Below are 14,904 nucleotides of genomic sequence, written 5' to 3' on the forward strand. Positions count from 1 at the left end.
GTTCTAGTCAACAAATATATTAACGCATGAAAGTCGGGATACCGTATCTCGATATGATGACATATATGTTGTCAAAATGACATGGTATATATAAACTTGTCGTCGTAATTTTGACAACGTGTTGTGTTCTATAAGTCGAGGGAGACGACTTCATGTCTTCATAGCGGGGGTACATACAAGCTTCCGTATCTTTGCGCGTTTCGCTAGCGACAAGTCGACAAGACGAAAAGGCGATAACAATATAGGTTGCGTCGTCGCTAACGACAACGAAACGCGCAAAGAGTTACAAATCAGCCACCATAGTTCGTTGCTTTGGCAAATTGTTTAGTCGCTCCGGTGCATCGTTCAGTCGTGTTATTGCGTTATCGTCTCGTCGTCCTGACAGGCGCATCGTCTTATCTTTTCGGTGTGTAGTCTCGTCGTGTGGTCTCTATTAGTCATGTGAAGTGTTCAAAATAACAATGAGCCAATTCCTCCGACAATGAGTCATCGCTACAACATGCCGCGAGACAACGCGCCATTTGGCGGGTTTTGCTAGCAATAGGATGACGAGGCGATAACAAAGACGACGAGGCGATAACAAAAGTGTTACAAATCAGCCACCATAAACGATGGCCGAAAACGAACACCATTAATAATGGATCATAGATTAATTGCTGATTATACATGTTTATAATTATATTTAATGAGTCAAGGCAATTATTCTTTATATTTGTCGATATTTATATAATATTTCCCAAAACAAGTTGTATGCAATATCCTATACATACAGGATTTGTTTTCGTCGAGTGCTATGAAAAAATATACATGTATATTTCATAAGTGGCGGTAGCCATGCACTAGTGAAATATGACCATTTTCATACCACAATGTATAGTCTATACGTATATATATTTAGTCTATTTACAGAAAAAAAAATAATTTTCTGGGGGGGGGGGGGGGTCAATTTTTTTATGTATTGGCTGAATTTTAGAAGGACGTAGTCCGGCAAGACACCAGTGTTAATACGTAAAATATGTTTCACTGCAATGAAAAATAAATTTTATAGTGAAAATACGGACAAATAAAAATACGCATTTTATTTCATCTATGTTTCTCAATACATGTATTTCATTTATATAAGTATAAAATGAATATAATAATATTAAATTACTACTATAACGTCATTCCTTTGTTATATGCCCTATACTCATAATATATGAAGTGGTTTCTTTCACAGGTTTGCCTGTAACAATATTTTGCTGGTAATGGCAAACTGCTGTATGAGACCACGTGTTAAAAGAGTCGGCCTTTTCCGTGGTTATATATATGTAATCGGCGAACTAGTCCGAATAGTAAAGAATCATCAGTGAGATACACGTAAATATTCACAGAGATATCACTGTCAAGTCGTTTTCTTTACATCATTACGGTACTTTTCCTTCACTGTCACTAGTGTAGTTTTCGTTACTAACATTATGTACGCCTCGCTGTTACAGTGATCACGCGATCTAAAGGTCATGAGCTTTAAAAATAGTCAATAAATCCTAAATCCTAAAATATTAATAGTTCAGTGAAACTTGATCAAGCTCGATTGTGAAACAAATCATGGAAATTTATGCCGGTGTCATATGAGGAATCTGGCCGTGACCCGACGACCCGACTTAGACTCGAATCCATTCCTGTATTGGAACCTGCTCCTCTCGCCCAAAGGTGCTAGTGGCATTGATTTGACCTAAAATGTGTTTAACCTTGTTATTTATGCAATAAAATATCCATATATTAAAAAAAAGGAAAAAAATACTGTTATATTGTTATAGACAATAAAACAGTAAAATATTTTTTTAATATAATATATGGATATTTGATTGCATAAATAACAAGGTTAAACACATTTTAGGTCAAATCCATGCCATTTTCACCTTTGCTCTTGCCCTTTTCTGCCAGTGATACGGATAGGGGTGTTTACTTTCTATTGCAGTTGATGCTACTTCCATTTAAACTTTATGGGTTGTAAATATTGGATAATTTGCGTCCGAGATCCTGCGACAACGATATATAATGGTAAACCCAACCCTATCCTCGGGCGTTAGCCCCCTTTTTGCAGTGGCGGGCACCCCCCCCCCCCACACACACACACACATATGTATAATGCATGCTGAAGAAGCTTCAGTTGGGCCTTATGGCGGATTGTTCACGGCAACTTCTAGCGAACAAGAATTTTTAATCATTAAAGAGCCTGCCTGACCTAAAAAGTAAAAACATAACATTTTTTAAAGAATCACTTCGGATAAATCATCACAAATATGATATGGAAGTCATGTTTCAAGTTTGCTACTACGCCATTGGACCTATGTTCAGTGCGCCTTAGGGCCCCGTCTCCACCTATCCAAGTCTTGAATGCAAACTTGTATCATATTCTCTTGTATTGGATAATGTAGACACCCTACTTGAATGAGTTTTAAAGAGAAATTATGTGACATCCAAGAAGGTAATTCCTTGCACGTGCGATAATCCTCCCCGTGGGATTATCCATTATCTTATACCAGTGTTGCATTTTAAATGCATTACTATTACCTGATACAACTCTGAATAATTTCTTTCCCACGTTCATTCCAGGCGTGTACTGTTTTGTGACGTATATCTGTCATAAAATGCGTTTCTTGGAAAAATAACAAAACATATTGCATAAGCACCTACTGTCATGGAACATTTCACCGGTGTTTTACCTATGATATTTCAATGAAATACCTGCCATTGCATCACAGTATGACGAAATCTCTCCCACAACAGTAAACACGTCTTCAATAGTCACCTACTTTCGGTTATAAGAGGTCACAAACCGATTTCCTCGTGCGCAGGTTACAATCTTTCTGAAAGTATCAATTGATTATTCTGCGAAAATTTTGTCCGGGTTAAGATTATTTTGGATTCAGCAGTGCTAACATCCTATGATGTTATGCATTTGTCCGAACGAGACGACTGTGTGGTCGGATTATTTACACCATAAAACTCTGAAATTCTGGACTCCACTTTTCCAGCTTTTACCTCTATCAGTTTGCGCATACATGACAGATACAATATTTAAGTAAGTAGAGACAGACCTATCTCTATACAATGCTGACAAAGGCTAATGAAGTACAGTTTCAAGAGGATGAAGGCGAATTTTGTCCGATTTCAAGGGGGTGAAGGCGAATCATGTCCGATTTCAAGAGGTTGAAGGCTGATCATGTCCAGTTTCAAACAGGTGAAGGCTAATCATGTCCAGTTTCAAAAGGGTTAATGAGAATCATGTCCGGTTTCAAAAGGGTGAAGGCGAATAATGTCCGGTTTCAAGAGGGTGAAGGCGAATCATGCCCGGTTTCAAGAGTGAAGGCGAATCATATATATCCAGTTTCAAGAGGGTGACCAGTTCCAATAGGATGAAGGTTACAGGAGCTAATACCGCTAAATCAAATGAAACTGTCATCAAATATTTAGTAAAAAGGAGTATTTTGTCACAAAATCAATCGTTTCTTCTACATTGTATTTTTTTCTTCTATAAGTTCATATTATATACTAAACAGTCCCATTTTCTGGATTCCATATCAGCAAAAGCTGTTTTCCTAGTCTAATAGTCCTAGTCTAATTGAATAGAAGCAGAATTAAAGGCCTATTGCGCCATTGCGATGCTTCTGGGGTTATTTTTTCCTTATGTTGTTGTTTTTGTTGTTGTTGTTGTTCTCTGTTGTTTGTTTTTACTTACTGGTCGATTACCTGAACCGTCTTTGTCGTCCGAGTTATTGTGATTTAATATTTCTTAGTCAAAATACTACTTTTTACATTTTAATCAACTTACATGGACTCTTACTATTTTTAAAGGTTATTAATTCAAGTAAAAAAATATTCGTTTTTACGCAATGCACGTGCGGTGCTCGTGCGCACAAATCACAATTAAACTTGTCAACTGCAACACAAATCATACACCTAGAGACTTATACAAAGACAAGCTGCTCAGTTAGTTGTTCTGGTTGTTGTTGTTGCTTTTTTTAATTCACCGTTTTCACAAACCGTAGCACACAAATCCGTGCTTGAAATAATGATTTGATAAAAGTCCTTACCTTACTGTGCAGGAAACTTGATCAGACGTGTTTCCTTACTTAGTTGTTGTATTTTCTGATCGTAAGATCAGTAAATACATAGCTAACATCCACGGTCTTACACAAAATTTCCTCACAGTCCTAACAACGCAAAGTAGTTCTCACTCAAAACTGCTTAAAAACCAGCAATTTAAAAGAAAGAATAATTTTTAATGTAGGCATTTAACGAATTACAGTGCATTAAAAGTTTAGATTAGTCAATAGAAATATGAGGTTACAATCACAAATTTCGCGGATGAATATCTTTTTTACCCAATGAAAAATGTTCGGCTATTTCCGTCAAGCTTCGGATTATCATGAATATCATTTTAATCAATGAAAATGCTATTTTTAGCTATGTCGATTACCGAATACTCCAGAGCGTAGTACACAAATAAATCTGACTGTCGAGTAGTGGAATATATACATGTCGGACTGTTTTGGCGAGAAGATTTTCATCAGTGTTAAACAACAGGTTTATCGTGAACAAAATACCTCGAAATTAATAAGGATTGCAAACACGAAATGGAAATTCTCAATTTAGAATTACATGTACATAATGTATTCGTTTTTATTCAAGGTACATATGATTACTTCGCCGTGGTGCAGAGGTAAGCGGTCTCGTTGAGGGTGTGAGAGGCCTATGGTTCAAATCCTAGTCGAGGCAATTCTATTTTCTTTTTCATGCAAAATTCCATATGTATCAATCTCAAACTGTTATAGAAGAAAATCAAAACGCTGTCGCTGCGTAAGATGAATTATAGTATATAAAAATAAACTTATACAGGAAAGTACATACAGATAGTCAGTATGATTTAGATTGCAAAGATCAGAAAATACCATAGAGCTGCAGCCCTTTGATTGTATATGTTTTCATTAAATTTTTTCTCTGCTTATATACCGCATTTACCAATTCACAAAGCGGCGATCGGTGAAAGTCTGAAGCCGTGATATGACCACATATTTCTTGTGACAAGTCACGTAGATTTTTGCAGCTGTATCTGCTATTGCTTATTGCGGTGCGCTACTGGATTTGGAACAGTCCATTCGAAATTAAAGGGGTTTCAAAATAAACTGAGCTACCAACAGTACGGAGCCTGATCAGGCTACACGGAATAGTAGGCTGGCCTGGCTCGATACTGGTTGCAAAGGTTACGGTACAAATATTTGTGCAAGCCTGGTCATGGCCGCATTACTTTTCAACACAAAAAAATAAACTTACCAACAAGAAGTTTATTGAAGATTCTGATTAAAAACCTAGGTCACCTACCGCTATATAGAAGAAAAACAGCGGGATTAAACTTCACGCAAAATTAGATGCGTGCCGAGTATAAAAAAAAAAGTTAAAAAAATAATTGTTCATTGAATCATGACACCCATACTCGTAATTTCTCTTTGACTAGTAATTCTTTTATTAATGTGAATTTTCACCCAAGATCATGACCTAAAAGTCACTGTCCGATAAACGTAGTTGAACACGTCTAAGTTTCTTTACCGACATAACGTTTACCTGCGACGTGACGCTCATATGTTTACCTTAACCTTCAATCAGCTGTTTTGCTAAAAATAAACTGTTTGGATTATCTTGTTTTCCGCGTTAAAAATAGGAATGCGGCCTAGTTTCCGTCCAAAGATAGTTACGGTACAAATTGTCCGCATTTCGGATCGCGTTTTAAAATTGTTGTTTGTTTAATTGTTTGGCTTAAATTACTAAAATGTAACAAATCGGTCAGTTTCTTTGGTAAAAACAAGACATTACATATTTTTAACTTTTATTTGTTATCGTATGTATGGAAATATTTCGGTCCATTCCAAACAAACTTAAGCTAATGAAATATCAAAACAGAGCGATTTTTTTTAGAATTCCTATCTCTGGGACATATTACATAATATAATAATTGTTGTGTTTTATAATATCCCAGATTAACTTAATAATGAATTGCAAACATATGATTGTGAAAAGAGAAAATGATCTCATTATAGGTACTACAGGTGGCATTTACTTCAGTTTAAACTGAAACCAATGTACATGTATTTTTTAAGTGCAAGTGGTGTACAATGTACTTCAAATGTTAGGTCCTGGGTAATAGTTTCAATGCCACTTCAAATCAGATGACTTGTACGTACTATGGTTTAAAGACGTGACTAAAATCTGTATTTGAAAACTCAACATTGAATGTTCAATGTTCAAGATCTTTCTTAATACATTGTACAACGTTTGTCCTTGATCGTGTATGAATGTGACTTATCATTATCTTGTAAGTGTCTTGTTTGTAAGAATCCTGTTTGTAAGTGTCCACAAACAAGGTCAAGATTTTTTTTTTCATTTTATTTGTTAGTGTCAAAATAGTTTGCAAACTGTCCAAAAATCTCAGTCGTTGACCTGCCCGAGTTACCAACACGTCGGTCGGAGAAAAATTAAAATACTGCAATATAAGATTTATTGAACGTCTTGATCGGATGTGTGACCTTTATTTACTGAATTTTTAATAGAAAGATCTGAACATTTGTACTAGCTCTACTAAATTTCTTCCTGAAAATGTAATTGTGAGGTCAGATATACCAGTCTTTTGGCTATTCGTTTCCCTAATTGTTCTTAAAAATGCATTCAATTTCTTGTTTAATCAACATATTATACATAATATTCAATGTGAGCAGACAAATTCGTTTCTTGAGTGACATTACTTACGCCAAGGCAATATTAATAATTTATTAGAAGACTCTAGCAAATTGTCACAAATGTAAAATGTTTAAAGACATATATAAATCTTGTTAATTATTTCTGCTAAAATTGTAAAAAAACAAGAAGACATGACAAAAAACAATAACAACAACATTAATTTTAAACCCAATGCAGCAAAAGTCTTTAATGCCAGTCACTGTCCTACAACAGGAGCAACGAGCAATGACAATGACTGCGTTCCATAATATCATGTTTGTTATACGTAAGTAGGAATCGACCTTGACTAATTTTAGATCAATGATGCAATAACAACCAGCTACGTATTATTCACGTCCTGTTCCGCATGAGTAATTCGGACAAACCTCGGGAAAAGTATAAAAGAGCTGGGATTTTGATAAGGAAATCAATCGCTTAAAAGCACTAGTTGCTGATCGATGTCTAAGTTAAGATAGTTGTAGGTGAAAGAACACTGAACAGACAAAATGGGAGTTGATAATAAAACAACGCTCTTGCAGTCAACAGATATGTAAGTACACAATTTACTTTTATATCGTCTGCTTCTACTTAAGTTAAATAGCTGTAATTTAACATTCGCTATTTACTGTATGGACTGTACCGCTTGTGAAGATAAATGAATTTTTTTGTTAATTCTTTCTAACTGGGACTGAAAATCTTTCTGTCCCATCTTTAATGTTAATCTGACATGTTTATTTAAATTTTAATTTAACAAGTGCATGGGTATTTTCCGCATATCAGCTGTTGTTTCAATGGCAAGGTCATTTTCTCTCCAACCAATGAAAGTGCTTCAATTTCTTACGCCTTCTTTCGTGGCATTGACCTTAAAACCGGTTTATCCAATGAAAAACTAAACTGCCCGACACACCTTTCAACAAAGATAAAAAGTAGTTTTACGGTGTCATCTTATTTGTGACAGTTACTTGTCAAGTAAAGACCGGTTTACATGATAACGCGACAATATTTGTAAATAACTTACAGTTTAATATAAAATAATTGTTAAGTTTTCTTAGGATATTAATGAAAATAATTTTCACGTGTAAAAAAAATATTACTACGCCAGTGCATCATTAGGCTAATTACCGGCGAAGCCATGGTTGGCGTAACGAGATTATTACGGTAAAATATAATATCATACATCATATTTATCGATAGTAATGTTTAATTTACAATTTGTTTTCAAAAAAATCTTTGATTTTCAGTGATTTACTAAGGAAAACAGTTTATACAAAGTTGTCAGGTATACACTTGTCAATACTAAAAGCGTCGCGTAAACAGCTGATATTGTGGTAGGGGCCCAATAAGGGGTGAAGTGAAAGTAGGATAATAAATTCTGTATAAAATTGTTTATTTTATTGAAAATGTTACAACTATATAAAATTTTCATTAAGTATTAAAAGTTGCACTTTGTATTTAATATTGCAATATAATGGAAAGTAATAAAAAAAGAAGAAAAAAATGTCATTAATATGAAAGGTTGACATGTTGTCTTTTAAGTTCAAGGATTTTATAACATGTTTATTATCATTTTGATATATTTGTCACGTTCTTTCAAAGTTAATGTCCGGATACGTTACACCTCTCATCTTAAAAAACTATTTAACATAAATATATATGAAGATATTTGATATATATTTGAGAAAATATCATGGGGAAAAAATGTGAAAATAACATTTCAAGAGCACTGCATGTACTGTACTGTACTTTATTATCTATAGAAAAGGTTAAATAAGTCTTCACAAATCTGACTATATATGCTACACAATATCCTTTTATCCTTTTGTTTTCATAATTATGTAATGATAATATTAAAGCTTCTTAAGTTGGTCTGTACATTGTTACAATGTACATTCAATATAAATCCTTTAAAAATAAAGTCTTGTACCTAATTACTCTTAGTCATATGCTAAAGGTTTGTGAAAATTGGGATAATATTTATACAATGTTGAATTTAGCCAGCCAACAGCTGAAGAAAAATATTGATCAATACAAGTTTATATTTCATTAAATCTACTTCATTGAAAATATTTCTTATTATTTAAACATGTGGCAGGTTACTTATAAGTTATACTCTATGAAATACTGCGCATTACTATTGAATTCAGAATATTGTACATGCACTTATTGTAACCAAGTTTACCATCTTTTTCAGCCTTGACAAATTGTATTTGAAATTTTTATTAAAATCAATTATGGATCCAATATTACCATCTCTGTTTTCAGGTTTGCTACGCATATCTTAAAGGAAGCCGCATCTTCCGCCAAATATGCTGGTAAAATAGATCCACAGAAACGGTATGATGTCCTGTACGGAAACATTAACCGACTTCCTACCAGGGTCCGATATTTCGTTGAGGAAAATGCGAAGGTATGCCAGCCAGACACTGTTCACATTTGTGATGGGTCTGAGAAGGAAAGAGAACTCTTGTATTACATTTTGCAGAGGGATGGGACCATTAAACCTTTACCTAAATATGAAAACTGGTAGGTGTAATATTAAAGCACATATACATGTATCAAATATCAAGATTTTTTTTTGTTTTTGTTATTATTTTTTTTATCTATTTTCTTTATCTTCAAGGCCTTTATTTTATTTTATCAGCCAATTATGTTGTAAATTATGTACAAAAAAATCAACTAGGCTTGTCAATTTTAGATAAGATTCATGTATGTTATGTAACCAGATCAGACTGGTGTTTCATTTAAATCAACAAGACTTGTTTATCTGTTATCTGCTTACCTTGAAATGTCACAGTGTATACAATAAGTTACTAAAGGTGATAGCAAAATATACAAACAAACAAAAATGAGAAAATACTATATTATATCATGATATTTTTGCAGTTGGTTAGCAAACACAGATCCAGCTGATGTTGCCCGGGTTGAAAGTCGTACATTTATCTCTACACATGAAAAATATGACACCGTCCCACATACGAAAGAAGGCGTTAAAGGAACTTTAGCTAACTGGATGTCACCTGAAGATATGGAGACTGCCCTTGACTCGAGATTCCCAGGCTGCATGAAAGGTACATTGTTAAATTACCTCCCTTTTATTGTAAAATTTTTAAGAAGTTACCTCCCTTTATTTACTGCCTTTGTAAAATTGGATTTTGGTCTGGCTCTTACATTTAATTGTATAATAATATGCTTCCCTTAATTAATCTGTGATTTGATATAAACCATGATTGGAATAAACAAATACAACAGTGGAAATAAAATCTTCTTAATCAATATAACATTAAATTAATATTTAATAATTTCTGAATTTATAATTATAACTAATCACAATCTACCTATGAAGTAAAATTATATTCAATATGGTGATTTTTATGTTATTTCAGGTCGCACCATGTACGTGATACCATTCAGTATGGGCCCAGTTCGGCTCCCCATTGTCTAAGATCGGTATTCAGCTGACCGACTCGGCCTACGTTGTTGCCAGTATGGGGGTAATGACACGCATGGGTTCAAATGTTTTAGACACTCTAAAGGACGGAGAATTCATCAAATGTTTACATTCCGTTGGCCGACCAATAACCACAGCAAGCAGTGGTAAGCGTTCTATATTTTAAGTTTTTATAAGCTAGATTTGCGGGAATATAAAATAAAGACATTTTGTTTAACACTGTCCACAAAAAAGATTGAGCTGTGTGCAATTATCTGTCAGTCACATAAGAAAAATATAAAGAAAATACTTCATAAGAAATCTTTCTTTTGAGAATTAAATTTGATGAATTGCGAATAATAAATTCATTTTTCAATTTACAGCTGAAGTGGTTAGGAATGCTTGGCCGTGTAATCCAAAGGAAACTATTGTTGCTCACTTGCCTGAAAGAAACGAGATTTGCTCATTTGGAAGCGGTTACGGTGGTAACTCTCTGCTCGGAAAGAAATGTTTTGCTCTCAGGATCGGCTCCATTCTTGCCAGAAGAGAGGGATGGTTTGCTGAACATATGCTGGTGAGTTTGGTTTTATTTTCAAGCCAAATTTTAAAATAAATGTCAACATATTGTATATAAATGCAACACAAGTTGAAACATAATATATGCATAATACTGGAATTGAAATTCTTCCTTTAAATTCACTTACATCAAAATTTTAAAAGTTTTTTAATTTGAATCTGAAATATTCAGTTGAAGAATATAATGAAGAGGTTAAAAAAGTTACATGTGTTGAATTATTGCCTTAAAGTTTGATTAGCAAAATTTCCCATGTTCTGTTTCCCTTCATTTAAGAAACTTATGCTCATCTGAAATGACAGAGATAATTCTTTTTTTTACAGATTATGGGTATTGAAAATCCAAAGGGAGAGAAGAAATATTTTGCGGCAGCATTTCCGAGTGCGTGTGGGAAAACAAACTTAGCCATGATGGAGCCCACGTTACCAGGATATAAAGTAACATGTGTTGGGGACGATATTGCATGGATGAGATTTGATAAAAATGGTCAGCTACGTGCCATCAACCCAGAGGCAGGATTCTTTGGTGTTGCACCAGGTATGAATTATTTATAACATTACTGTGGTTAAAAAATGAAAAGAATATTCATACTGACTTTACTAATTAAATTATCATTAGATTATTAGTAATAGAATATTTTCTGTTTTAATGTTACATGTACTATGTGCTTAAACCACTTTAAAGTTTCAGTTGAACATGATTGTTATTTTATAATCCAGGTACGTCAATGAAGACGAATCCAAATGCCATGAGAACAATCGAGAAAAACACAATATTCACAAATGTGGCAAGTACGAGCGATGGTGGCGTGTATTGGGAAGGCATGGAGTCGGATCTCCCTGATAACGTGTCGATCACTTCATGGCTTGGAGTCCATGACTGGCATAAAAAAATGGGAAAACCCGCGGCACATCCTAATTCGAGATTTTGTACACCAGCTAGTCAGTGCCCAATTATCGATGATCAGTGGGAGAGTCCTGAAGGAGTGCCAATTGAAGGTATCATATTTGGTGGGCGGAGACCAGAGGGCGTGCCACTTGTCTATGAGGCATTTGATTGGCAACATGGTGTATTTCTCGGAGCTGCATTGAAATCAGAGGCAACTGCTGCTGCAGAGCACACAGGTACTTTAACTTTATTTCTTGTTTTCTCTGGTCTTATTTGCTCATTATGAACTTTTGTCTTTAATTCAAAATTGCACGAATATAATAGTTCTGTATATTTGCTGCAAAAAAAAGTTTAATTTTTATCAAATTTCAAAAAGGTTTTTTTGCGATTTTTGTAATTTTGCAATTTCATTTGCTTGAATTTGATTGTTTACTTTTTTTACTATAAATATCTTTAATGTTGTTATTCTAATTTTCAGGCAAAGTTGTGATGCATGATCCATTTGCCATGCGGCCATTCTTCGGCTATAATTTTGGACACTATCTTGATCACTGGTTGAGTTTCCAGGAAAATCCCAAGTGTAAATTACCAAAGGTCTTTCATGTAAATTGGTTCAGGAAGGGCACAAATGGATTTTTGTGGCCAGGGTTCGGAGACAATTCTCGCGTCTTGGACTGGATGTTTCGACGTGTAAAAGGGGAAGACTGTGCCGTTAAATCTGCTGTTGGTTACATTCCAAAACCCGGCTCAATAGACTTGTCAGGTTTGAAGGAGGAAGTAGATATGGATGAACTTTTCAATTTGCCCAAGGCTTTCTGGCAAATGGAAGTGAAAGAACTTGAAAAATATTTTGAAGATCAGGTTGGTGAAGATCTGCCCGTGAAAATTCAACAAGAATTGAAGAAGTTAGAGCAGAGAATTAATACAGAATTATAGTTGAAACTCGACAACAACGGACATGGTGATAAATGTTCTCGAACAGTTAAAAAGTAATGACCAATATGTTTTTTTGAACAGCTATTGCAATATTTTTTGTGTTCTCATAACATTCAACTTCCATCAGAATCGAACGTTTGTATGAATTTCATTGGTTGCATTTTTAATCGGTTAATCATTTTAGTCAGACGTTTATGTTTCATTTTATTATGTCAAAAAGGTTGTGTTATATTTTTATTCTCATTTTTTCTTAATTTCATCTGGAGCTGTAAATACTTATATTTCTTTATCATTCCTTGCTAAGCTTTAAATATCTTTTGTTTTTATTTTATGAGATTTATAAATTTAAAGACATTTTTAGACTTTACGAGTTAAATTCACATAGTGATTTAATGATTCATTGTTGCATTTTCAAAATGCATACTAGTCCAAATATGCAGTGACAATTTTTAATTGAAATATTTTTATTATGGGGGATAAGGATAGTGGAAGATTTAGTAAAATTTCTGTAAATAAAAATTAATAATAATATATATTTTTAGCTAGGTATATAATTATAGTAGTTTACTCATCATGTTTTATTTCAAGTTGCCTTAAGAAAATTGATGGTTGCCATTCACATTGCCGTATCTGCGGATTTTAAATTCTTAAGTTACTACATTTCTTTATTAATAGGGAAAGATTTTTCTTCCCCTGAAATGACTTCGGTAATTTCTGAACATTTATTTCACTCGGAAATGTTTGCTAATTTTAGGTTAAGAATTGACCTTGTTGTTTAAAGTTTATGTCAGATGTAAAGCATATGGTGTTTTAGTTTTGATATTGGTGATTGACTTGTGTTAAGCGTTCACTATGTTGCTGGTCAGTAATTGTGAATGGTGGTGTCAATATAAAAATAAATGTTTATACTTACCATGTTTCCCTCACCTGTCACCATGTATATGTATATATATTTATATGTATATTATTGACACGTGTTCCATGTGACTAATCTGTGATATAGATGATGTTTGCAATCATATTAAAGGTTGGTAGTAATAAATTGTACATTAAAATGATATATGGAATATTACGGGAGTGTCGAGGTTCGGAATAAAAGTGAAAAATCGATAAACTCTATTTTTATCAAAAGATTGAAAAATACATAATTAGACATTTGACATTAAATGCCCTTCAGCTGTGATGACTCTGAAATTATATTTTCATTTAAATGAATTATTCATATTATTTAAATGAATTATTCATATCATTTATTAAAGAATTATTCATATTATTTACTCTCAAATTATATTTTCTTTTAAATGAATTATTCATATTATTCAAATGCATTTTCGTATCATTTATTAAAGAATTATTCATATTGTTTAAATGAATTATTCATGTCATATACTAGCTTTTATTTGATCACCAGTATTACTTTTCATACTTTATGTTTCTTTTGTACTATAAATAATTTGGTTTTAAATCATATTCTTAAACTTTCTGATTCACCTTTCATTATGCATTAACGTGTCATTCTTGTAACTTTTGATGTAAAAAAATATAATCTGGGAATTATAGAATACTATTTTTGTATTGAATATTTTGGGAAAGAAATTTGTAACTGTAACTTTTAGTATTTTTATTCTGTATTTATCTGTATCAGATAATGAAAGTACATTTTGTAATGATATTTATCCATTTTGAATGTTGGTCATAATATCATGTATTGTTGTTATTTTATTCATTCATTCTTTTATGATCTCAATTTATGTTATATATAACATGATAATGTTATAACATGATAATGTACATTGTAGATCAATATTTTTGTTCTTGTGTCGTTCTGTTTTTATATTGCAATACAAGACTTTATGATTTTTTTTAGATCTTTATAACATTATATGTTTTAAGGATTTTACAAAAATCTGCAACTTTTTTAAAGAATATCTTGTGTAATAATGTTTCTATATTGGACGCTTATGTTCAGATTGTTATCTGAATTAATGGGAGAAAAATAAAAAAAATGTAATTTACTTCTTGTATTGTTTTTTATTGGTTATCTAAAGAAATGGGTACACGTGTTTTCATACATGCTCTCTCAGTTCAGATGGCCAAATAGTTATGTATTTTAAGTTATAAATGAAGCACAGCAACTACAGTAACATCAAAGTGATTTGTTTACCAGCCAAGAACTAGTTCCTCAACTTTGTTCACAGTACAGTATGGTAGATAAATATGCTAAAATTATATAGTGACTTCAATAATAACCGGTTCCTGAAGTGTAAAAACTAGAATATGTTTCAAAGGTACCCTTTCACAAAGATACTTGGTCGAAGAAATA

General features: G+C 33.1%; 1 protein-coding gene across 1 annotated transcript; it reads left to right on the forward strand.

Annotated features, from left to right (window-relative positions):
* The first annotated feature begins 7,146 nt into the window (after positions 1-7,146).
* Positions 7,147-14,596, forward strand: LOC132723196 (phosphoenolpyruvate carboxykinase, cytosolic [GTP]-like). Its single transcript, XM_060707872.1, is given in 9 exon segments — positions 7,147-7,306; positions 9,019-9,279; positions 9,640-9,824; positions 10,140-10,180; positions 10,182-10,350; positions 10,567-10,757; positions 11,081-11,294; positions 11,477-11,881; positions 12,124-14,596. Coding segments are annotated over 9 exon segments (1,968 nt in total). The 5' UTR covers positions 7,147-7,262; the 3' UTR covers positions 12,582-14,596.
* The last annotated feature ends 308 nt before the right edge of the window (positions 14,597-14,904 follow it).

The sequence above is a fragment of the Ruditapes philippinarum genome, unplaced genomic scaffold (assembly GCF_026571515.1).
Source record: "Ruditapes philippinarum isolate M1 unplaced genomic scaffold, ASM2657151v2 ctg721_1_1_1_1, whole genome shotgun sequence".
Lineage (NCBI taxonomy): Eukaryota > Metazoa > Mollusca > Bivalvia > Venerida > Veneridae > Ruditapes > Ruditapes philippinarum.